Source organism: Pongo pygmaeus, chromosome 16 (genome assembly GCF_028885625.2).
Source record: "Pongo pygmaeus isolate AG05252 chromosome 16, NHGRI_mPonPyg2-v2.0_pri, whole genome shotgun sequence".
NCBI classification, from domain to species: Eukaryota; Metazoa; Chordata; class Mammalia; order Primates; family Hominidae; genus Pongo; species Pongo pygmaeus.
This window is the reverse complement of record NC_072389.2, coordinates 39,456,823-39,482,905: the sequence shown is the minus strand read 5'-3', so window position 1 is coordinate 39,482,905 and position 26,083 is coordinate 39,456,823. Positions and strand designations below refer to the sequence as shown.

The 26,083-nt window shown below is 43.7% G+C and overlaps 1 protein-coding gene across 1 annotated transcript; it reads left to right on the top strand.

The window, feature by feature from the left end:
* On the top strand, positions 1-23,730 carry LOC134738276 (amyloid-beta A4 precursor protein-binding family A member 2-like). Its single transcript, XM_063652560.1, has 4 exons — positions 1-3,940; positions 17,066-17,121; positions 20,736-20,857; positions 23,713-23,730. Exons 1-3 carry the CDS (start codon positions 3,713-3,715, stop codon positions 20,740-20,742), a joined length of 291 nt encoding a protein of 96 aa, XP_063508630.1. The 5' UTR covers positions 1-3,712; the 3' UTR covers positions 20,743-20,857; positions 23,713-23,730.
* The last annotated feature ends 2,353 nt before the right edge of the window (positions 23,731-26,083 follow it).

Below are 26,083 nucleotides of genomic sequence, written 5' to 3'. Positions count from 1 at the left end.
GGCTGGCGGGGCCGCTGGTGCGTTCCGCTGCCCCTCTTGGCGCCGGCATCAAGTCCCCCTGCTGGGCAACTACTGAGTTTGGGGTCGCCTTTGGGTTCGCTTCCCCGGGAGAACCCGAGCCCGGATCTTCGCCCCTTCCCTTTCCCTGTATAATAAGGCCCAGAGGGAAAAACTTCCCAATTAAAAACCCCATAGCTTGTTGCCCCTGGGCTGCAGGCGCCGGGTTGGGGGCACGGCGCGGACCTGCCCCTCGGCAGGGCCCCTTCTCCACGCCAGGCACTGCCTGGCAAGGCTGCTGGAGGGAGATCTGGCCGCAGATGGTGAAGGAGAACATCGAGGCCCCCGGTCCCCAAGCAGGGCTCCATGAGCCGGGCGGCGGGCCTTGGTAAGCCCAGGCGAGGGGCGAACTTCTTTTCCCCGGGGCCGACGCGGAGGGAGGGTGCGGGGAACGCCCGCTGAGGGGCCTGTCGTGCGGTACCCCAGTGGAGAGCAGAGCCTTAGAGGGACCTACTAGTCTTAGTATTTACTGGCAGAAGGAAGGTTTATTTCTTCAGATCTCTTCAGATACGACCTGGCAGGCAGCAGACGTAAATCTGTGGTTGAGTGCAGTCAGCTCCTAAACGGGCATGCGGTGGATGAAGCGCCCCAAACTTGGCATCTTGCGTCTGGCACTTTGTTTTTGGGCTAAACTGCTTCTGGCGTCTTCAACCTCCTGTGCCTCTTTCTGTTTTTGTTTGTTTGTTTGTTTTTCTATTTTCCTTCCTCTTTGAGAAAGGACAGTGGTTTTAGAAGTAATGATCTGAGAGCTTTGCAGGTTGAAGTGGGACAAGTTTCCCTAAGGTGCAGTTGGCAGTTGCCAGGAGCCTGCAGGTGGCTTTTTCTCAGGCCTCTGGGTCAGGGTCCCTCAGGTGAGGTGAGGCAGGGGTTTCTCCCCTCCCAGAGGTGTGGCCACTACGCAGCGGGACAGGAACTGGGTTTCCCAGTCCGGGGAGTCCAGGATGCCCTGCCCTCTGCGCTGATTCCTGGGTGACCGTGGGGGCTGCCTTTCCCCACAGGCTGGGCTGGAGAGGGTCTCCTGAGCTTAGGATCTGTGGGGCAGGAGGGCTGGGGTGACAAGGACACGTGGAACCTGCTGGGGCTCCGGGCATTGTCCAGGGCATGAGTAGATAAAGCTGGAGCTTGCAGCTGTGTGCCGGCAGCCCTCGGTGGGCCCTAGCAGTACTGGCAGGGGGGCCCTTGGAGTGGGCTCCCTGGCTGGGCTGGGACTGGGTGATGGCAGTAGCAATGGGGCACCAAGTCTTCCCTCTCATTTGTTAGGAAGTGCGGTCTGTGCCCCTCCCCACTGTCTGGCTCTTGGGCTGGGAGAAGCTGCAGGCTGAGTCCCACGGGGTGTGTGTGTGAGCAGGAGTGTGTGCTGGAAGGAGGTAAAGCTGGTGACCTTCAGCTCCTCATTCTCTTCCATCTTGCATGTTTTCTCTGACACCCCAGACCCAAGTTGTGGCCTGCTAGTTAACTTGTTTACATAACCTTCTTAAGTAGTTCTAACCTTTAAAAAAAAATCAAAATGTTAGTTTCACAGGAATAATTGGTGGGGATGGATTGTGAAATGGAGGTGCATAAATATCCAGTTTGCCAACTGAGCTAAGAAATGCTGGATAAAAGTGAAAGATAATTGCAAAAGACACTCACTGATCACATCCCTGGAAGCTTAGAGGTGGGATAAGACACCTTGATTTTTCCTAGACAAAACTGAGGAAGTCAGAGGAAAAACAATTGATGGTAAGGTTGGCATCAGCCTGGGCTGTGTTTGGATTGGGCCTCTGTGGCTGCAGTGAGGGCTGTTGGAGTGGGGAGAGTGGGGGTTGAGCCTGGCTGCAGAGGCCCCCTCCAGGCCTCACCTCCTGTCTGGCGCTCCTGGCTGTCCTCTGCCACGCATACCTGTCCCGGTGACTCAACAGGTTTGGGCCTCAGGGGACACCATGGTCTGAAGTCTTGGAGAAACCTTTACTATCCAGGGGAGGAGAGGACTGGCGGTCGGTGGGAATCGAGACCCAGCACACATCACTGGGTGGCTTGAATGTCTTCCTTTCCCAGAGTTCCTCCCCACCCGCCTGCCACCCACCGCCTGGGTTGGGTCCAGCTCGTGTCTCAGAGCAGCCTGCTGGCACAGGCTGAGTCAGCTGTCGTGGGCACTGTCTTTTCTCGCCTCTCCTGAAGCCAATCCTCCTCTCTCTCCCTGTCCAGACACACCAGGGAGGCCCGGGAGTTAGGTGACCTCAAGGTCATGCAGCCAGGCTCTCTCTGTGGAATCCTGCCTACTGGTGGGGTGCCATTGCTGTGTGCATTATGATTTCTGTGCCGGCTGTGAGGTTTCCCAGATTGGGCTGTGGGGTACCCCTGAGTCTGCAAGTTGGCCCAGGCCAGGTGTGTCACCATTGCCCAGGCCTTCAGTGGCTTTCCAGTGTTCCCTCCACATCCATGTTACTCAGCCTGATTTTTCTCAAGTTCCCCCGCTCGCTCCCAAGAATGGCCCCTCCAGGCTGTCCTAGCTCCAGGCAGACAGGCTCATTGCCCAGATCTGCCCTGGGTTGTCCCCACCCCATCCCCACCTGTCATCTTGGCCCATGTCCATCCCAGAGATCCCAACTGAATGTGGGCTCTTTCCCTCTTATCCCTCGGTCCTCAGATTTGCCAGGCCACTCTTGCCTCCAGGCCTTTGCACATGCTATTCCCACCCCCTTGGCATCAGCCACCCCCAGATGCCCACCTGGCCGGCCCCTCACTTATTGCCGGCTCCCTGACAGCCCTACATAAATTAGCGTTACTTCCCCTTCTCTTGTTAACCTTGCTTTGTGTTTCTCCTCAGTACTCAACATTCGGTGTGTTATTTCTATACTTGTTTGTTTATTGTCAGTCTCTTACCACTCAAATGTAAAAGACTTTCTTCACCTCTGGATCCCCAGTAGCTAGAAAAGTGCCTGGCACACAGTGGAGCCTTAGCGCTGTTGTTGGATGAGCGAGTGAATGAAGCACGGGAGCATTAATGTCCTTGCAGCACATGTCCTGCTCCCTGTGCCTCCTTTTCCCGAGTCCCAGAGCTGGAACCTAGCTGTGTTCACATTTGGATCCTCCTGGAATGTAGCACAGACCCTCACTCAGTGAGAGCCCTACACCTAAGGAACAGGAGTGCCACAACCACAGCCCCGATGGGGACTCCAGTTCTGACTACGTGAACAACACCTCTGAGGAGGAGGACTATGACGAGGGCCTCGCTGAGGAGGAGGAGGGCATCCCCTACTACATCCGCTACTGCCCTGAGGATGACAGCTACCTGGAGAGCATGGACTGCAACAGGGAGGTGTACCTGACTCACGGCGCACACCCAGTGGACACTGACGGGTGCCAGGATGCAGTGGAGTAGACGGCCTGGACGGGCCTGCACCCCCATGGTCACGGGGCTAAAGGCAGCCAGGACTACCCTGATGGCCAGCTGCCCATCACAGAGGATGAGCCCTCTGTCCTGGAGGCCCACGACCAGGAAGAAGACAGTCACTACTGTCCCAGCAAAGAGGGCTGCCAGGACTACTACCCTGCGGAGGCCAACGGGAACACCAGCGCTTCTGCCTACCCCCTGAGGTGCGGGGACGGGGACCTGGAGGACCAGGAGGAGGACATCGACCAGATCGTGGCAGAGATCAAGATAAGCCTGAGTATGACCAGCATCACCAGCACCAGTGAGGCCAGCCCCGAGCATGGGCCTGAGCCAGGGCCTGCAGGCTCTGCAGAGGCCTGCCCACCCGTCAAGGCCAGCTGCAGGCACGAGGCGAGGCCCAAGTCGCTGAACCTCCTTCCCGAGGCCAAGCACCCCGGAGACCCCCAGAGAGGCTTCAAGCCCAAGACCAGGACCCCAGAAGAGAGGCTGAAGTGGCCCCACGAGCAGGTAGGACTCTGGCTGTCCTGGGGAAGGGAGCAGAGCGGCCCTAGAGCAAGGGACCTCAGGGTACAGGCCTCGCAGATGCTGAAGCGAGGCAGTAGGGGGTGCTGGGTGCCTCACAGTTCTAATGGTGGCTGAGCTCTTCATTGGTCCAGTTGGGAGATATGTTGTGTGGATGTTCCGGCCACTCTTAAGCTCACCGCTCAGACTCAGGAGTAAAGCCGGTTGAGGGCTGAGTGGCGACTCATGTCTCGCAGAAGACACCCCTCCTCCCACCCTAGAAGAGAGGTTCGATTTCTTGCCCACTGCCCTGGGTCTGCTCATGGTGGGGCAGTATGTGTGGGAGAGCCCCTCAATCCTCACGGGTGTACTCAGACCAGCAGGGCAGTGGCAAAGACTTGGGGGTGCTGGTGCTCACACACTGCTGCGGCCAGGGTTGGGTGGCCTGGTGGCTGGGGTCGGGGCCAGAGTGCGTTTCACAATGGACGGGTTTCTGAAATCCCGGGGACCTTCACCTGATGGGCAGTCAGCTGTGAACACCTATTTGGAAAAGGATTTTTTGAAGGTTTGGGAAAACCTCAGGGAAGAAACGCGTGCTAATGAGGGCAGTGGATTTCAGCATAACTGTATTTTAATTATAGCAAAGTCAGCGTCCATTCTAATAAACACGTTTGAAAAGCCGCCTTCCAAAAAAAAGCCTCACTGTGAGTATATAAAGAAGATATGATTATTGGACTTGGGTGAAGGAACTTCTATTTGGCCAATTATGTGGACTGCTTTCATATTTTTTAAGCCTTAACTACTATTTTTTTCTGAGAAGAATTCATGAATTTGAGTGTGTGTGTGTGTGTGTGTACTGAGAGCTTGGGTTTGGAATGGAAATCATATTGACTCCTGGATTTTCAGCACTTGTATTTTAATGTCTTGTCTTCTCTCTAAAGCACATTAAGTGTCAGTTGACTTCATTTTGGGGGTGTTCCTGTCATTCACAGGAATTCCGTGTTTACAGGGGGCTGTGGGATGCATAGGAGGTCCCATGGTGATAGTAAGCACGGGAATTTTACCCCAAGGGACTATGGTAATAGGGGGCTGACCAAAAATAACTCCTAATCCTATGTCAGATAATACCATGAGCAGCTCAGGAAAACTACGCATAACTCAGATGTGCAGAAAGGAGATGGGGAATGGAATGAAGCCCCCTGGGCTGATAGAGGCCTCCAGGACCTGCCACACCCATGTCTGCCCCCAACTCCCCAGTCAACCTTCACAGAAGAGAAGTTGATCTCTCTCCAGCTGAGACCAAGCCAAGGCCCAAACTGTTGGAGCTGAAGGATGTTTGGGCTAGGCTCATAGAAGCCGTTGCGCTCCTGCAGTGTCAACAGCTGCCTATGGTCCAGGCCTCTGTCTGGTCCTGGTCCTTTTTTTTTTGCGATAGAGTCTTGCTCTGTTGCCCAGGCTGGAGTGCAATGGCATGATTTCAGCTCACTGCAATCTCTGCCTCCCGGGCTCAAGCAGTTCTCCTGTCTCAACCTCCCGAGTAGCTGGGATTACAGGCACCCACAGTCATGCCCGGCTAATTTTTGTATTTTTGTAGAGACGGGGTTTCACCGTGCTGGCCAGGCTGGTTTTGAACTCCTGACCTCAGGTGATCCACCCACCTCAGCCTCCCAAAATGCTGGAGTTAGAGGTGTTAGCCACCACACTCAGCCTTGTTCTGGGCCTTTTAAGAGACACTGGGTGCTGACTCACTTCTGGGTCTGCCCCAAGGGTGGCCCTACAGGTCTGCTCTGGGTGCAGCCAGGCTGTGCAGGTCCAGGAGCCTGAGCTGGACTTAAGGTGGGGATACGCTGCTGCCCAAGAGCTGCTCAGGTGCGATGTCAGGGTGGACACTGTTGGCGTGTGTGGCAGCATCATTCATTTACCCTCTTGTCTCATCAACCTCTGTCCTTTGGCTCATGTGCTTGCAGGTGGCCTCTGATTCTGCCTCTGGAGCCTGTCTGCCCCCTCTTGATTCATTCATTGGGTCCCAAGGATGTGAACAGTAGCATGTTAGCCACTTTTAGAAATATTTGTGTTCATCTTCGAGAGGGGGGTCATCCAGCCATTCCCCAGCCCTCAAAACCCACTCCACAGACAAAGCAGTGGCGGGTCAGGGCTCCTCTTGCTCTTCTGAGCCGCCGGCATAGCGAACACCTTACAAAAGAAAAGGATTTCACATGCAATAGAATTTCATTCACCCTGAAAAGGGAAGGAAGTTCTGACACAGGCTACAATATGGATGAACCTTGGGGACATCCTGCTAGAGCCAGTCACAAAAGGACAAGTCCTGTGTGATTCCACTTCTCTGAGGCACCCACAGTAGAGTCACAGAGACGGGAAGTAGAATGGGGGTGGCCGGGGCTGGAGAGAGCAGGGAGTGGGGAGCTGGTGTTTAATGGGTGCAGTTGTGAAGACGGAAAAGTTCTGGAGATGCATGGTGGTGAAGATGGCACAACAGTGTGAATGCACTTCATGCCACTGAACTCTACACCTAAAAATGGTTAAGATGGTAAATTTTACATTATGTATACTTACCACAATAAAAGAAATAAGAAATAAAAGGTTTTTGGATGACGAACGGGCTCGAGCCATTTTGGACCCTCTAAAGCTAAGCTGAGCCAGGCTGAACCCATGTAGCCAGAATCACACTGTATTAGGCTGTTCTAGCACTTCACGTGGTGAGAATGGGAGAGAGAGAGAGAGATTGATCAGGGGGCTGTGCAGGGGGCGTGCTACACACTTTTAAACAACCAGATCTCTTGTGAACTCAGAGCAAGAGTTCACCTATCACCAAGACGATGGCCCACGTCATTCATGAGAGATGTGCCCCATGATCCAGACACCTACCTCCCACCAGGCCCCACCACCAGCATTGGGGATTGCATTTCAATATGAGATTGAGGTGGGGACAAATATCCAAACTGTATCACCCACAAACAAGCAAAAACATTTTGGGCCAAATCAAAACTATTTAGATGTAGCCACAGTAGGGACGAGCTGTGATTACACCCATTCAGGCCTGTGGACCTGGCGTGTGTGGTCGTGGGGCGGTGGGTCGGCATAGCCCTGGGAGGTGTCAGGAGGACATTCACGACCAAAATAAGCCATGAGTAAATAATACAACCACATCCTGAGTGGGAGTGGGGAGCCTCCCCTTCTCTCCTAGGTCTTGTATGGGTCATGATCCCCCCTTGGTGGGAGTGGAAGGAACATAGATCCCACAGGCTGTGGCTTATAGTAAAGTGATTGTGGTCATGCCTTGTGAGTGTCATTAAAATAAACATATATCGTTAAATCCGCCATCAAATAACAGCTATTTCTGCTATCCTCTTGCCTTTTCCACAAGTTTAAATATCCCAGATATTCTATTGTGTATATTCCTAAAAGTAGACAGGTAGATTTAGTGAAGTTAACTGGATCATTGGTACCTTCTTTATAGATCATCTGGTGAAACTTGTTTTTCAAATTATGAGTTGTAGGACTTTGTTTTAATGTCTGTAGCCTTAGGCAGTTCCATCGAGACTAAACTCAGTTTTTTTCTTATTAGGACTAATCTTATTGACCGGAACTGTGGACTCCCCATATTAGGAGAACAGAGATCTGGCCTGTGTAAATGAGTGGAAGTTAAATACTGTAGAAAATGCCCTCTGGAAACTGAAGTCTAATGCTGACTTACTACTGGTCATTTAATTTCCTTTTGGCTTGGGCACCATCGTTACATTCATGTTTCAGATGTCAAGCTAGTTTTCTCAGAATGTGTGCAGGGCTCGAGGCCGAGTGTGGAGGCCACTGGGTGAATACAGGAGAGGTCACAGATCAAGCCTCCTGAGAGAACTGCAGGCTTGAGCCTCCGATAGAGCCACGTGAATGATTTTTATCCCCAGTAGGTTGCTGTCATTAAACTATGCACACAGGGCTTCTTGCCTTTAAGTTAGCAGGATGGAAAAATTGCAGGTGTTTGCAGCAAGCGTGAAGAAGCAGCCATGCTGGCCCCTAAGCAATGGTATTAGAAAGGGTTGGTGAAGATTTTCTCATTTGAGAATTGAACAAAACCAAATGGAATTCTCCCTAGTTCTGCAGCTCTGGGGGCTGTAAGCGGCGGAGCTCCCACCTTCCCCACAAATAGACCCAGAGTGGCACCTAGTATGTGAGGTAGGTGACCAGGAGAAGGGGGTTTCAGTGGTTGACGGACAGCTGCCTCTGCTGCCTGGATGACCCAGCCCCCCCCCGGACCATCTCCCACTTTGCCTGGGTGTGAGTCACTGGAGGGTTAGCTCAGTACAAGCTGGCAGGTGACCTCTGTAGAGCTTAGGTGAAGGGACTCTCATAGGGCAGTATGTTTGAGACCCTTAGAGGGCTCTCCTTACTCTTGCTTCTCCCATTATTGTTAAATTGTAGTAATACACTTGTAACATAAAGTTTACCATTTTAAAGTGTACAATTCGGTGGCATTTAGTACAATGTTGTGCAGCTACCTCTGATATTTAGTTCCAGAACATTTTCACTGCCCCCAGAGGAGACCTTGTACTTAATAAGCAGTCACTCCCCATTCTTCCCTCTCCCCCCAGCCCCCACAATGAAAAATCTGTTTTCCCTCACTTTGGATTTGCCTATTCCGGATATTCCATAAAGATGGGATCAGACAATATATACCCTTTAGTGTCTGGCTTATTTCACCAACATAATGTTTTCAGGGTTTATCCCTGTTGTAGCATGTGTCAGTACTTCGTTCATTTTTGAGGATGAATGATATTCCACTGAATGGCTATTTTTTTTTAATTATTTTTATTTTTTGAGACGGAGTTTCACTCTTGTCGCCCAGGCTGGAGTGCAATGGCGTGATCTCGGCTCACTGCAGCTGGAGGGCTATATTAAGTTTTATTTATCCATTCATCCACTGAGGGACATTTGAGTTGTTTCTACCTTTTGATTAATGTGAATACTGCTGCTGTGAGCATGTGTGTACAAGCTTTTGGGAAATTTTATTTGGCTAGTCATAACTTTAAGTTTTGTTTTGGTTATTTATTGTTGCTTAACCAATTATCCCAAAACTTTTTTTTTTAATTTTATTATTATTATCCTTTAAGTTTTAGGGTACATGTGCACAATGTGCAGGTTAGTTACGTATGTATACATGTGCCATGCTGGTGTGCTGCACCCATTAACTCGTCATTTAGCATTAGGTATATCTCCTAATGCTATCCCTCCCCCCTCCCCCCACCCCACAACAGTCCCCAGAGTGTGATGTTCCCCTTCCTGTGTCCATGTGTTCTCGTTGTTCAATTCCCACCTATGAGTGAGAATATGCGGTGTTTGGTTTTTTGTTCTTGCGATAGTTTACTGAGAATGATGATTTCCAATTTCATCCATGTCCCTACAAAGGACATGAACTCATCATTTTTTATGGCTGCATAGTATTCCATGGTGTATATGTGCCACATTTTCTTAATCCAATCTATCGTTGGACATTTGGGTTGGTTCCAAGTCTTTGCTATTGTGAATAGTGCCACAATAAACATACGTGTGCATGTGTCTTTATAGCAGCATGATTTATAGTCCTTTGGGTATATACCCAGTAATGGGATGGCTGGGTCAAATGGTATTTCTAGTTCTAGATCCCTGAGGAATCGCCACACTGACTTCCACAAGGGTTTGGCATAAAACCGCAAATTTGTCTGTCTCTCACTATTGTATGGGTTAATGAGCTAGCTGGACAGTTTTTCTGCTGGTCTCATTTAACAGCTCTCACTGCATGGTTAGTGTCAGGGACTGGTCGTCTGGATGCTCAGCTGCAGTGGAATGTCTGAGATGGCTTCTTCACCCACAGGTCTGCTGCCTTGGTGTTTCTTCATGTGGCCTTTCTACATAGCATCTCATACTCTTGGCCCTCTTCATGTAGCTTCTCTTTCTCCAAGAGAATAGTCAGTTCTTCTTTTTGGCTTCCAGAAGCACAAAAGTGCAAGCTGTCAGGTGTTCTTAAGGCTTAGACCTAGAACAGGTGCAGTTTCATTTCTACCACATTCTATAGGTTAAAGTAAGTCTCGGAGCCAACCTAGATTCACTGTGGAATGGTCCCTTCCGAAGACGTGAATGACAGGAGTTGTGGCTCATTGGGGACCAAATCCAAAGATGAAGCCTGAGTTCTGAGAACTTTTTCTTCTCTGTTTATTCCTTATTCATATTCTATTTTTTGTTTTATAGATGTAATATATTCACAAATGTCTTTAAGGAGCTATTTTGATACTCTTTTGTCCTCTCCCTAGCATGTCTTTTTTCTTTAATAATTTTTTCTTAGTTTATTTTGGTCTTATTTTTCTTTCAAAAGCCTTTCCCCAAATATCTATTCAACATTGCTCATCATTTGTAGTCTTTTAAAATTCCCCCTTTTGTTCATTCATGTTTGAGAGAAGGACTAAAAGACAATGGGAGGCTGAGTGTGGTAGCTCACATCTATAATCTCAGCGCTTAGGGAGGCCGAGGTGGGAGGATCACTTGAGCCCAGGAGCTCAAGACTAGCCTGGGCAACATAGTGAGACCCCCATCTCTACAAAAAATAAAAAATTAGCCGGACGTGGTGATGCCTGCCTGTAGTCCCAGCTACTCAGGAGGCTGAGGTGGGAGGATTGCTTGAGCCCAGGAGGTTGAGGCTGCAGTGAGCTGTGATCATGCATGCACTGCCTTCCAGTCTGGGTGAAAGAGTGAGACACTGTCTCAATTAAAAAAAAAAAAAAAAGATTGGGAGTTCTTTGTGGCCAAGACTTGTCAACTGATAGCTTTTAGGGGAAAGGGTTTTTAGGGGGAATTTATGCTGATTCCCAATTGTTATCCCCACTCCTCTATCTTATCTCCTTGTGCAATCATAAAAGACGGCAGGAACTACTCCATTCCTCTGGAGGTGAAATCTATGTTCTCTTGCCTGAGGTAGATGCATGTTTGCTGGGGTTCTGCTTAAGGAGATGTGGGAGAACAATGTGTTTCAAGGCCTGGAAAATGAGTTCTGTATGTAGGCTTTTGGTTAATCTGTTTTCAGTCTTGCCTATCAGTCCCACTTTCCGGGGTACCTGGTGTCTGAGTCTAGTGCCTCTCCAGGGTACTGTGGGACAAATCAGCCTCGTTGTCATTGGTATCCCCCTAACCTCCACTTGGTTCGCTTTTCTTCATTAATTAACCATTTCCCATTTACTGTCATTGTCTATTGGAGGTGAATTCTCTTCTGTTGGTAACCCCATTCCTTTTTTTTTGTAATTGTGTGTGTTTATACAATGTTTATTCTTCACTGTAATTCCCATGGAGCCTCAGGACAAAGAGCAGATGGGAGAAATACGTGTTCAGTGTTCAGTTTTCCTTCTGTAAGACATCTACAACCTGTGTTTGTCACTGAATAGATCATGGACTTAATGCATATAGAGCTACTTTGTTTTTCATGATTGTGCCTTCAATTCTATGTAGAAATATAATTTGTGAATTACCTGATGAAATTTTCCTAATTTTGAATCATCCTTGTATTCCTATAATAAACACTGTTAGAATGGATATGGTAGTATTTTATTTTTGCATTTTTACTTTTATATTAAATAAGATTATAGTTTTGTTTGTTTCCTTCTAGGCTCTTATTTCATTTCCGTACCAATGGTATGCAGGGCTGACTTGGGAAGCTTACATCTTTTTCTGAGATCTAGGATGTAGCTCTAGTTTACACAGTAATTTTCAACTGAAGGAGATTTTTGCCCCCATGAGATGTTTGGAAATAATCTGGAGACATTTTTGGTTGTCACAACTGGTCATGATGGGAGGTGCTATTGGCATTTCTTGGGTAGAGGGGATGTTACTAAACATCCTACAACACACAGGAGAACCCTCCACAAATTGTCTGGCCCAGTATATACATATTGCTGAGGCTGAGAAACCCTGGTTTAAATAAATGTCCAATTTGGAGAGTGAGTCTTTAACTGCCGTTTTTCTTCTTCTATGTGTTGGTCTCCAGATTTCCCACTTTTTCAGTTAGTTTTAGTAACTGTAGATTCTTTAAAAAAAAAAAAAGATTGCTTCATTCATACTTCTAAGCTGTTGTAAAGATGTATAAAGTTCACTTTTTGCATCCTATTCACATTAGAAACACCTGAATTTTGGAGGGAACACATTCAAACGGTAGCAAATTTAGTGGAGCAAATTCCAAAGAGATTGAGCCTAGGCCAGTTGTCAGTCCTGGGTATAATTTTAGATGTTTTCAGGCTCTGAAGCTTTGCATTTAAGTTCAAATTTTGGAACAAAGATCTGTGTCTCTGCATTGACCAAATAGCACCCAGGTGAAGAGAAGGCACATTGCTAGCACTACAGAAACCATCTGCCGGCTGCTTCCAAATCACTGTTCTCTGTACACTCATCTTTCCTTACTTTTCTCTAGTGTTATCACTCGTGTGCATCCTTGAACAATATAGTTTAGTGTTGCCTATTTTTTGAGCTTTTGAAAATTATATTCTATGTATTTTTCATACCTTTGTTGTGTTCAACATTGTGTGTGAAATTTGTTCCTGTTGTGTGTAGCTATAGTTCTTTTGCATTGCTGTATTTACTCCATTGTTGAATACACCATGCCATTTATCCCTTTGACTATATGCAGACATCTGTGTTGTTTCCAGTGTTGTTAGAAACAGTGAATGCTGCTATGATTATTCTTTGTATTTCATGGTACCCTTGTGCCAGCATTTCCCTGGGGCACGTACTTAGGAGTTGGATGACTGGGGCATGAGGATCAATTTCTTCTTTTACCCAAGAATTATCTGGGGAAAAAAAAACTTTTTAAAAAGCATTTTCACATGGTTTTTGAGTTATTTTTAGTGCATCAGTATAGTCAGAGAATATGCCCTGTGATCTATGAGCAATCGTTTAGACTTCACTATTGGTGTTACTGTTGTCTTTGTTCATTGCTATTTCTTGTATTATGTCTCCTGCTCCCTGCCCCTCAAGTATATCCCTGAATGATATCCACTTTGGTGTGGAGAATCCGGAGGCGAACATACACAGAGATGCCTCCTGTCTTGATGGAGCTAGATATAGAATTTTAAGTTTATAGTTGAGTCTCTTCCCAGTTCTTTACACTTTTACCTTCTGGTATTTATTGTTACAAATGAAAATCTGATGCCTATCTGATTCTTACTTCTTTCTGGTAGTTAGTATGATTTTCTCTGTAATTGTAAAGTGTGGGGGTTTTACTTTTCAGTATTTCTTTGTTTTTTGAGATAGGGTCTTGCTCTGTTGCCCAGGCTGGAGTGCAGTGGTGTGATCACAGCTGACTGCAGCCTCTACCTCCTAGGCACAAGCAGTCCTCCCACCTCAGTCTCCTGAGTAGTTGGAACTGCAGGTGCACACCACCATGCACGGCTAATTTTAAAAATTTTTTTGTAGACATGGGTTTTTACCATGTTGCCCAAGCTAGCCTCGAACTCCTGGGCTCAAGTGATTCTCCTGCCTTGGCCTCCTGAGGGTGTTGGTATTATAGGCATGAGCCACTGTGTCTAGCTTTCAGTATTCCTTGGGGGCATTCAGAGCCACTTAATATTCTCAAGTTTTTCTTTGGCTCAGCAGCATTTGTCTCTTTTGTTTCTTTCTATTCCCCTCCATCTTCTGGATGAATGTTAGATCTCTGTATCTTCCATGTCCCTTAACTATTCCCTTTTTTTTCCCCTCCATTTCCTTTTTTTCTCTGTTCTAAGGGAATGTCACAGTTTGATTTTCCTAATCATAAATGCTTTGTTGAGAAGTGTATTGTGCTCTGGCCCTTCTACAGGTGGTTTTTTGTTTTGTTTTGTTTTGTTTTTTTGCGGGGGGAGGGTATCTTATTTTTATTCCTAGAATTGTCTTTTACATAGTAATCTGTTTTTTATTTTGTGGATACAGAGTCTTCTCAATTACTCTTAAAGATTCCAATTAGGTTTTTAAATTCTGATTATTTCCTTCATTAGTAGTGCTTCCGGTCATTTGTGCTTATTTGACTTGGCACCTTCCTCTCAGATTGCTAGTTTTCTTCAACTCTCTGTGGTGCATGGTTATCTGTTCATTTATACATGAGGTATACCATTGATCAGTATCAGTTGTTGATATGAGTGTTGTATTAGAGTTCTCTAAAGGGACAGAACTAAAGCATATATGTATACACACACATATATGTATTTATTAAGGAGTATTAAGCTCACACAATCACAAGGTCCCACAGTAGGCCGTCTGCAATCTGAAAAGCAAGGAAGCCAGTCCTAGTCTCAAAGCTGAAGAACTTGAAGCCCGATATTCGAGGGCAGGAAGCATCCAGCACGGGAGAAAGATGCAGGCTGGGAAGCTGAGCCAGTCTAGTCTTTTCACGTTTTTTTGCCTGCTTTATATCGTAGCCTCGCTGGCAGCTGATTAGATGGTGCCCACCCAGATTAAGGGTGGGTCTGCCTCTCCAAGCCCACTGACTCAAATGTTAATCTCCTTTGGCAACACCCCGGCATCAGTACTTTGAATCCTTCAATCCAATCAATTTGACACTCAGTATTAACCATCACAAGTGTCTTCAGAATTGTCACTCTTTTCTGCCGTGACCTCCCTCTCCTGGTTTGCAGACCCGTGCTCCTCCTCTGGCACAAGGATGGGGAGGTGCTGGCAGGAGAGCTTTCTAGCTCCTGAGTTAAAAGGCAGAGATGGAGTCTGTTATAAGATTTTGCTGCTGCGTTGAGTTATATTAAAAACATTCTGTCTTTTCTCTCTGATTTTCACACTCATCTAGTAAGAGGCCAGCAAGATAGGTTTCTTATATCCGAGGGTAGTTGGGACAAGTACAATAAAGAATGTTAAATTCTTCTGGAAAAAAGTGGTCCTTCCATTATTTGGATTGGGTTTTTGGCTTTGTCAAGCCCAGCAGTCTGATTCCGTCAGCTTTCTGTCTTCCGGCATGTCCCTGTGGTTTTGGTTCACTAAGGGTAATCTCCTTGTATTTGTTATTTTTCTGCTGCTGCGGCAGACTTACTCTTTTTAATAAAATACTGTCATTTTGGTGGGGTTTTGGAAAGAGGACCAGGCCACATCCTGAAATGAAATTCATCTTAGGATTTTACAACCCTAACTCACTTTTTGTTTTGATTAAATTACCCTTTTGGAGGGGTGGGGGCTCAGCTTTCTCATTTGTAAAATGAAAGATAGTAACTGGACTGGTGGTTACAGACATGGATGCATGTCAGAATCACCTCAGAGAGCTTTTTAAAAACAGATTCCCCCCAGCACTTCGGGAAGCCGAGGTGGGCAGATCATGAGGTCAAGAGATGAAAACCATCCTGGCCAACATGGTGAAACTCTGTCTCTACTAAAAATACAAAAATTAGCTGGGTGTGGTGGCACATGCCTGTAGTCCCAGCTACTCGGGAGGCTGAGGTAGGAGAATCGCTTGAACCCAGGAGGCGGAGATTACAGTGAGCCAAGATCCTGCCACCGCGCTCCAGCCTGGCGACAGAGCGAGACTCCGTCTCAAAAAACAACAACAACAACAAAAACCCAGATTCTCAGGGTAGGCTTTGAAATGATCATTTCTTTTTTTTTTTTTTTTTTTTGCGATGGAGTCTTGCTCTGTCCCCAAGGCTGGAGTGCAGTGGCGCGATCTCAGCTCACTGCAAGCTCCGTCTCCCAGGTTCACGCCATTCTCCTGCCTCAGCCTCCCAAGTAGCTGGGACTACAGGTGCCCGACGCCACACCCGGCTAATTTTTTGCATTTTTTAGTAGAGACAAGGTTTTACCGTGTTAGCCAGGATGGTCTCGATCTTCTGACCTCATGATCCGCCCACCTCGGCCTCCCAAAGTGCTGGGATTACAGGCGTGAGCCACCACGCCTGGCCAGTGAGCATTTCAAAAATGTTCTTTCAATCACTGATGCAGCCAAAGTCTTTGGGACTTTTAGGCTAAGTATATATTCTTTAGATACCCAAAATAGTTTGATTTGGAATATAACAATTTAGGGAAATGAAGAAGGGGTGAATTATGTTTTGGAAGCTGCTGCTTGCTTCGTTTTTCCATTTAGTTTTTAGAAGACAAAGAATGTCTAAAGAGATGCAGATTTAAAGGAAATATAAGTTAATTCTGCATGGGTATGTTTATCTACATGGCTTTCTCCTGCTCACTAATCCAGAAGAGTTCTAACACCCTCTGTGATCATGCGTTTGTTTTTCTTAAGAATATTCCATCAGAGTATCTAAAAACAGATGCTTAGAAACTGCTGAGACCTTTGTTGGTCTTACTTGATCTCTGGATCCTAGTTTCTTGATCTTCTACATATTCTGGGTTCTAACCTGAACTGGCCTTCACGGTTAAAGATGCATTTATATACTGTGCCCTGGCCAGGAAGCTTATCTTTGGAACTTTGCCCAAACTGGGTATGAAGGCACTTCCTCAAACCCCATTAAATTCATTTCTAAACTTGATCATTGTAAATTGTGTCAGTTGGTAAATTCTGTCTTGTAGAGAGGTATTTTGTAGTAAATAACATGATTTGAAAACTAAAATTTGCCTTTTAGTAAGGTGGTAATCATTTCATAATTCTTAGTTTTGTGAAGTGTCTATAAATCACACATCTGATCTTTTAAAATGTAAGGCAATTGAATTTATGTAATGATTCAGCCTTTTCAAAGTTAAAAAGGTAGTTATTTTAAGGAATGGATAGTTTGTGATATTTTAAACAAAATAAGCCATTGATTTTACACACATAGCCATGAAAGTAAAATGTTTTCTTATTTTAAATTTTAAAAAATAAATAAATTAGATTGTTTTAATATTTTTTCAGTTTTGCTTTATATTTGACTTATATTTTTTGTATTTTACATTTATATTTGACTGCTTTTCTTTATTCGTAATTCTTTTATTTTCTGTTCCATTTTTAAAAGCTGATAACTGTTGTTTGTCAAATCAAACTTGGATTTAAAAATGAACATTTAATTTTAATAAGCTCTCTGGTAGCGGCACTGCATTGACAGATGTTTGAGAGTTTGTCCCTAAAGCTATGGCACGGGTCTTCTAGTGGACTTACCGTGTATTCAGCCTGTGTAGACCTGGCAGATTCTTTCTCTGTTTCAGAATGGGACAACAGAAGAAGTGACTTCAGAGGAAGAGGAAGAAGAGGAGATGGCTAAGTAGGTATTTGATGTAAGAATGACATTTCATAAATGTCATTTTTTATTTCAGTAATTCCATAAATCTCCTTTGCAAACTACTATTAATGTGAAATAATTGAAAGCACATTGTATTTGGAATGGAATATAATTTCTGAAGTCTGGCTTTACCTTTAACTGATGATACACCTTTGAGCAAATTGCTTTATCTGAATTCTTTGGATTTGATTTCCTGAATAACAAAAGCCCTTAATTTTAGCACCACAGTTGTATTTCTGTGTAATACTGATCAGTCCTTAACCTGCATTTGGTTCTTTTTAGGAAGAGGAACTACTAAGTTTAAAAAATGTTATGTTTGCATAAAAAGAGAATTTGAGAACATGTTAGGGACTACTCACCAGAAGTAGTGAAACTGTCTCATTGAAAAAGCATCAGGAATTTTCTCTTAGTCTGTTTTATGCTGCTATAACAGAATACCAGAGACTGGGTAATTTATAAAGAACAGACATTTATTTTCCAACAGTTCTGGAGACTGGGAAATCCAAGATGAAAATACCAACATTTGGTGTCTGAGGGCCTTCTTGTTGCCACCTCACATGGTAGAAGGCAGAAGGGCAGGAGAGCAAGCTAGTCCAATGTGTGAAGCCTCATTCATCAGGGCCTTAATCCCATTAAGGAGGAAGGAGCCCCCTTGGCCTAGTCACCTCTTAAAGGTCCTACCTCTTAATATCATCACATTAGAAACACCTGAATTTTGGAGGGAACACATTCAAACGGTAGCAAATTTAGTAGAGCACATTCCAAAGACATTGAGCCTAGGCTAGTTGTCAGTCCTGGGTATAATTTTAGATGTTTTCAGGCTCTGAAGCTTTGCATTTAAATGCAAATTTTGGAACAAAGATCTGTGTCTCTGCATTGACCAAATAGAAGGTATGTGAATGTTATGGTCTTGATTGTTTTACAAGATTTTTTCTGTTTGGGGTCTTATAATTAATTTAGGCTTTCATTTTCTTGGTTTGGAAATTATTAATCTAAAATATACTTTCGAGTGCTTCAGAACTAAAGAAGTAGTGTCATAGGCTTGTTTTTGTTTGTTTGTTTGTTTGTTTGTTTGAGATAGGGTCTCACTGTGACCCAGGCTGGAGTGCAGTAGCGTGGTCACGGCTCACTGCAGCCTTCAACTCCCGAGTTCAAGCAATCCTCCTGAGCAGCTGGGACTACAGGCAGGTGCCCCATGTCCAGCTAATGCTTTTTTTTTATATTTTGTAGATTTTGAGTCTTGCTCTGTTGCCCAGGCTGGTCTTGAACTCCTGGCCTCAAGTGATCCACCACCTCGGCCTCCCAAAGTGCTGGGATTACAGGCGTGCGCCACTGTACCTGGCTGTAGGCTTGTTTTATGAGTCTGGGAGTAAAATACTTCTTAGAATTGTCCAATTAGAATGAGAGTTTGTTTTAATGTTTTTATGCAGTTTAGCTGAGGTGGAATAAACTGCATGAAAACATTAAACGTTTTCCGTGGGTCAGGCAGCCATTGTACTAAAGATCATGAACCCTTTCATTTTCCCCTGTAAGATAATAAACAAGGGACCGCAACGTTGAGGGAAATCTAGAAAGGTAAGAGACTGGACTTTGGAGATGTCAGATTTGGACAGGTGAAAAGCAGATATTCTGGGCTCCTAAAATAAGGTGGGAACAGGCCCAGAGCAACCTTGGACATGGTGTGTTGGGGTGCATTGGATACTTTTGTTTTGAGAAGGAAAGTTGATGTCTTGAAGTCATGGAAAGCAAGATTGGCCAGAAAAGGCAGATGGTTAGAAGTCTTGAATTCAAGACAGGCGTGTGTTTCTATTTGGTGTGATTATTGATAGGAAGGCCTTAAGCAGGGAACAGTGTGCTCAGGATATTGCTTTAGAAAGATATGTTGAATTCTGTTTGTGATGTGCTGATTAATACTTAGGTGGAGAAGTTTTGTGGATGGGAACATGACTAAGGTTGAACATATAGGAGGAAATACAGGCCAAAGGCATTTGTGAGCATTGTGACGAAAACAAGCGTAGGATGGAATATCAGGGCTGAAAGGTGCACACAGGGAGAAGGGAACTCCATGAAGTATGGAGTCATGGGCAGAGTTTGAGTGAAGGTAGTCAGTAACCTGGTCTAGAAATCAGTGAATTAGCCAGCTTGGAAAAAAAAAATCGAGATGAATATAAACTACTCCTTTGGAGATTTTGGCATTTAAAGTAGAAAAATAAAGGAATTTTAAAAAGTTAGGATTTTTTAAAATCTGCATATATTTGTATGTGTGTAAGAACAAGATAGTATGGGAAGGGAGGGAGCAGAATGATGTGAATAAAGATGTTGTTCTGGGGGATACTATTCAAATTCTTTTTAAATTATTATTATTTTTTGAGATAGGGTCTCTGTCACCCAGGCTGGAGTGCAGTGGCATGATCATAGCTTACTGCAGCCTCAAATTCCTGGGCCCAAACGAGCCTTCTATTTCCGCCTCCCGAGCACCTGAAATCAAATTCTTTTTCTAACTCATTTTTTAGTTATTAACGTCAATAGATGCTTACTACATAAAACCATAAACTGAAATTAGGGAAAAGCACCACCAAATGTCTCCAGAGATAACAACTAAAATTAATTGAAATTAACATTTCAATATAAGTTCTTCTGGTCTTTTCCTATGCATATTTCAGCATAATTGAAATTCTTTCTATTCCTTTGTGTATTCCATTTTTCATTTCAAAGTTTTTTGATACAGGAGAAATTATGCTGTGTTGGTATTTCAGTGGCCTGTTAATATTTCGTGGAATTGAGTTAACTGTTTTGCTATTTTTGCACATGCAGATTTTGTGTTTGTTTTTTTGGTTGCAAGGTTGAGATAGGTATCCTTATGCCTAAATTTGTGTTTACATCTTAGACTAGTTTCTTGGAATACAATTCTAGAAGTTGAGTTTCTGGAACAAACTATGAACAGTTAAGGTTCTTGACACCCGCTGCTAAACTGTCTCAAAGGTTCCTCTTAAGAGGAGATTTAAAAGATGGCTTGGCCGGGCGTGGAGGCTCATGCCAGTAATCCCAGCACTTCGGGAGACGGAGGTGGGTGGATCACTTGAGATCAGAAGTTTGAGACCAGCCTGGCCAACATGGTGAAACCCTCTCTCTACTAAAAATATAAACAGATTAGCTGGGCGTGGTGATGTATGTCTGAAATCCCAGCTACTCAGGAGACTGAGGCACGAGAATCACTTGAACCTGGGAGGCAGAGTTTGTAGTGAGCAGAGATCACCCCTGTATACGCCCACCTGGGTGACAGAGTGAGACTCTGTTTTAAAAAACGAAATAAAAATTAAAGAAGTAAATAAATAAATGATGGCTTATTTCATAATAGTTATGACTTTGTAAAGCTTTTAAATCTGCTTTACCCAGAGTCTAGCTTTTAAATAAAATCTAGGATATAAAAGGTGGGAGCCTCTTGAATGGAATGTGGGGGCTTTTTCTCTCTCCCCGTAGGATAGATATATTCTGTTTCTTGTCCCCCATTGAGTCAAGAATAATTTAACTTCTGGCAGAAGAAACTGCTGAAGAAAAATAGGTTGAATAAGCTAACATTTTTCTTCTTTTTGCAGGATATAGAAGACTTAGATCACTACGAGATGAAAGCAGAGCCGATTAGTGGGAAAAAGTTGGAGGATGAAGGAATTGAAAAAGAAAATTTGGCAATATTAGAGAAAATTAGGAAGACTGAAAGGCAAGACCTTTTAATTGTGTAAGTGTGTGTAAATAGCCAGAGCCTGGATTTTTGTTTAAGTAATTATAGTTAATACCAGGCAATTCATGAACATGCCGATCTCTGCTGCTCTCCTCCTCCATTCCTGCCTTAGGGGTAGATTCAGTCACATGTTTATTGGTTTTGAGACAGGGTCTTGCTCTGTCGCCTGGGCTAGAGTGTGGTGGCACAATCATAGTTCACTGGAGCCTTGATCTCCCAGGCTCCAGCGATCCTCCTGCCTCAGCCTCCCAAGTGTCTTGGACTATGGGCATGAGCCACCACACCAGGCTAATTTTTTAGATTTTTAGTAGAGATGGGGTCTCACTATGTTGACCATGCTGATCTGGAACACCTGAGTTCATGCGATCCTCCTACCTCAGCCTGCCAAAGTGCTGGGATTACAGGCATGAGCCACCGTCCCTAGCCACGGTCATATGTTCTCTTGCCCAAGGTTATCTTTCTCATCTATGAATAGCCACTTTTTACCCTGTTCATCTGCTCTTCACATCCTGGAACCACCTGCTGATCCCTGTATATGCCCCTTTCCAGCCTGTTGATGCTGTTTTCTGCTTACCTTCCTTCTGTGGCATCTGTATATTCACATTCATTCTCTCCTACAAAACACAACTCAAATTATTTCTCCTTCATGAAGCTGACTTTGGTCCATCCTGCTCTGACCAAATCAAAACTAATTCTTCTCTTCTGACTTAACATCTCTTTTATGTGAAGCGGCAGGATGTGAAAGAACACTGAGTTTGGTGACAAACACACCTTTTTTGGTTTCACTTTGCTGAACTCTCAAATATGGATAGACAGTACATACCTTTTGGATGACTGCTGTGAAACATCAATGAGAATGATGTGTGTATATACATGAAATGCTCAGACAGAGGAGGGAAACATCAGATGATTGTCTGAACACTTACTACTTCGTGCCTTGTATTAGAGCTATTTACCAACTCCACGAAAGCCGAGGACCAGTTACTTTGTCTTGGGCACAGGTTCTCCAAAACAGGGAATGAATTGTTAGGCAAGTAGATGCCAAGTGTTAAAACCAGATAGATTACTCTCCCTCCTTCAGTCTTAGTTATATATTAATTTAATTAGTAATTTTTCCTAGAGGAAAGAAATTTAGTCAATTTCTCATATCTTGATTATTTAAAAAAATGAGTTTGTAGCATTTGAAATAATGTTACTGTATTTTCCGTGTCTTGTGATCGATTCCAGTTTATCTTCAAAACAAGTATAAATTATTGAACACTTTTGCATGACCGATACTATGCTAAGTACTTTATACTTTATATATCCTCTCATTTAGTCTTCATAGCCGCTGTGTGAAATAGGTGCTCTTCATATTTTAGAGATAGGAGAAACTTCTCATATTTTATAGATAGGAAATGAGGTCATGGTTACATATCTAGGAAGTAAGATCTTCGTAAACTTGATTTTTTTCTTTTTCAAAGTATAGTGCAGTCTTTAAAACCTTTAGTTTCACCTGACTAAAAAGTAGTTCCATTTCTACTTAGTGTTAGGATAAGATATCGATGTGTTTTCATCTTTAGAGAAGTCCCCACACTGAAAAACTGAAACCAGTTGCATGTAGGTACACGTGTTTCTCAGTGTGTCAATGTGTGAACTAGACCATCTGCGTAATATTCTTGCTTGTAGTCTTATGAATGGAAGTCTCTTTTAGTTAGTAATGTGTCACCTTGAGTGTCTTCTAGTATTTTCAAAAATTGCTGGGGTTTGGAATAGACTCATACTGAATTCTGTGCTATCATGGAGTCCATGGTGGTCTGAACATGTTGGCTAGAGTTTTTCAGATGATAAGAAATAGGAAATGAACAAGACTTGTGTCTAGTTTTATATTCTTTTGAAATTTCATAATGCTTCATTCAATTGGACTTTTTTTTTTTTTTTTACTTCTTGAAATGTTGAGTGTTGAAAATGTTTTTATATGTCCATCGAAATTTTTTTGTCATTTTCTTGATAGAGTGAACTCTTGCATGATTTTTATCTTGTAGCAAAAAGCTCAAGCTTGAATAATATTGGTTGGAAAGTAAGTAAGAGTAATACATTTCATTATACAGAGAATGATTGCCAAGCTGATTTTTATGACTTTTCCCCCAGTTTTGAAAGCAACATAATTAACTCTTATTGTAGATGTAGTTATGTTATTACTTTTAAAATATGTTGGTGTAGTACACCTGTAGTATGAGCTACTATAGATGGTGGGAGGCTGAGGCAGGAAGATCTTTTGAGCTTGAAGAGGTCAAGGCTGCACAGGAGCTGTGATTGCACCATTATATTCCACCCTGGGTGAGAGAGCGAGACACCCTGTCTCTTAAAACAAAAAACAAAAGACAAAGGGGGAGTTGGGGGTGGGAGTCATATTAGAAATCTATATATAGGACAGTTATGGAAAAATACTGGTTTTTTAGTGATTTAACTTTTCATAGTTCCGTCCATGGCAAATTGTTCTCCTTGAACCGCTTGGCTAATAATACAAGTTTAGGAAAGCATATTAAACTTCTTTTGAATTCTTGAGAAAATTATATACATGTGACTGTTTTCCTTTAGAATGACTGCAAACTCCGAACCCCCTTATTAGATGAGATTTAGGCTATCATGATCTCTTTTGGACATTCATTCTAAAGGAGCTGGAAGCTATAGTGACCTCTTTTTTTCCTGGGGATATAGAGCAGCTTCAGATCTTCTCTTTCCTGAACTTACCGTAGGTGCTCTATTTTAGCTTTCAGATTGGTTCATTTTTGAGTTAGTTGAAAAAAAAATTATCTTTTTGTTTGAACTGTTTTTTGTTTTGTGATTCTTAGGGTTGACCCTGATAGTCCTTTGCACAGTGATCTTCAGATCTTAAAAGAAAAAGAAGGTGTATCTTTTAAGGTAAGGAAATCGTTACGGGACTCTCTGTTTTTCTAATGGGGGTGTATATTTGTACAAGTGTTTTGGAAAACAATTTGGTAAAGTGGAAGATACTCATACACTATGGTTCAGGAATCTTGTGGATATATACTCCACAAGAAATGAGTTACGTAGGCACCAAGAGGCACAGGAATGTTTAGAGCAGCATCATTTATAATAGCCCCAAATGGAAAATAACCCAAGTGTTCATTCCAAGAAAATGAAGAATTGTGGTATTCATAAAATGGCTTACAGCTTTGTGGGAAAGACAGGCGAACCTTGAACACTATGTTAAGCAAAAGAGACCAGACCCCCCAAAACCTATTTTGTACAATTTCTTCTATATAGAGTTCAACAATAGGGAAAACTAATGTTGGTTAGGGCATACATTCTTAGTGGAGGCAATATCGCCTACAGTGGAGTGAAAATTGGTCCTTAGAGTGAAAGAAAATCTTACTTATTATACTGGTCTGCTGCCCTCCAAAGGGCCGTATAACATAAACCGACATAAATATATCTGTGGTGTTAAAATTCCATGGGGCATGGGGTAGAATTAGGAAGACAACTTCTAAAAAGGCTTCTTAGGGGGACAAAAATGAAAAGAAAACGGAGAAACACTTATTTCTGAATTCATACTTGGGCAGTAAAACTATCAAGAACAAAGAGGTGATCACTTAGAGGTTAGGGTAAGGAGTCCATCCAGGTGGGAGGTAGGGAGGTGTGACCTGAAAGGGACATCTCTGAGCTTCTTGGATACTGGCTGGAATATATTTCTGGATCGGGTTGGTGGTTACATGGGCAAATAATTTACAGTAACTTGTTAAGGTATACCTTAAGGTATATTTTATGTAATTTTCTGAATGTATGTGTTATATTTAACAAAGTATTTTTAAGATACTAAAAATAAAGGTTACAAAGGAATAACGATGGAATCTAGAAGAAATGTTAATCTAATATGGAATCAAGATGTAATGGTTTAAAATCTAGATAAGATGTAATGGTTTAAAATCTATGGCTATATGCGGTATTTTGATGAAAAAAACAGACATAAAAGAATACTTTCTTGTACTTACTCTAAGGATGGTAGTAGTTTTCTAAAAGCTTCGTACTTAGCTTTTTGTGTATATTTTTGCTTGTGGATATATCTTATGATTGAACTTTCTTGATACGACTTTCTTGATATGACCGTAATGTCAGTATTTTCTCTCACTTTTGTTATCATAGAAACTGTTGTGGTTGTCAACTGGGTTGTCTTCCTGAGGTATGAATCCGGTATGTATTGCCTGAATTTGCTAATGGCTACTTCTTTACGGATTCATATGGGGTAACGAATAAGGCATGCAGGCCTAAAACAAAAAAACAAAACACAAAAAAAGAGGAAGGTATCTTTCTTTTTTAAAACATTAAATCATACATCCATATGCCCAACATCAAACTTAAGAAATAGAACCTTTGGCTGGGCGTGGTGGCTCACGCCTGTAATCCTAGCAATTTGGGAAGCCAAGGCAGGCAGATCACCTGAGGTCAGGAGTTCGAGAGCAGCCTGGCCAGTATGGTGAAACCCCGTCTCTACTAAAAATACAAAAATATTAGCCGGGCATGGTGGCGGGCGCCTGTAATGTAACCCCTACTTCATGGGAGGCTGAGGTGGGAGAATCACTTGAACCCAGGAGGCAGGGGTTACAGTGGGCCGAGATTGTGCCATTGCACTCCAGCTTTGGTGACAAGAGAAACTCCGTCTCAAAAAATATATATACATAAAAGAAATAAAACCTTATCAGTACCTGTAGCACCCTGTGTGCCCCTCCCTTGTCACGTCCTCTTTGGGAGGTATCTTGAAGGGAATATGAAATCTTGGCCAGGAAACTGGAGGATTCATGACTGCAGGTGGTGTTTTCATGATTTTTTCCTGCTTTAGCTAGAACGTTAGGGAAGGGATGATGTGGGAGGTAAATGGCTGAAATTCTGTCGGATTTGTGTTTGTGGCCCACGGCTCCTGATACCAGAAAGAAGGGCCTTTTTCTGGGGTTGGAGTATTTCTTAAGAGTCCTGAGAAAAATGTGATTGCCTTGAGCTAACTGACCTTCTGCAGAGGACCTTAAACTGAATTTCCAAGTTGTTAGTATCGGGATTCACAGACTTTGGAGAATAGCAGGTATGACTTGGAAAGATGTACAGGAAGGAGCCGCAACAATATATATTTATAGGCTCTGATGTCCACAGTGACAACTTGAGCACCATGAATACTAAGCAAAATGGAACTGGAGATAAAGTATAACACAA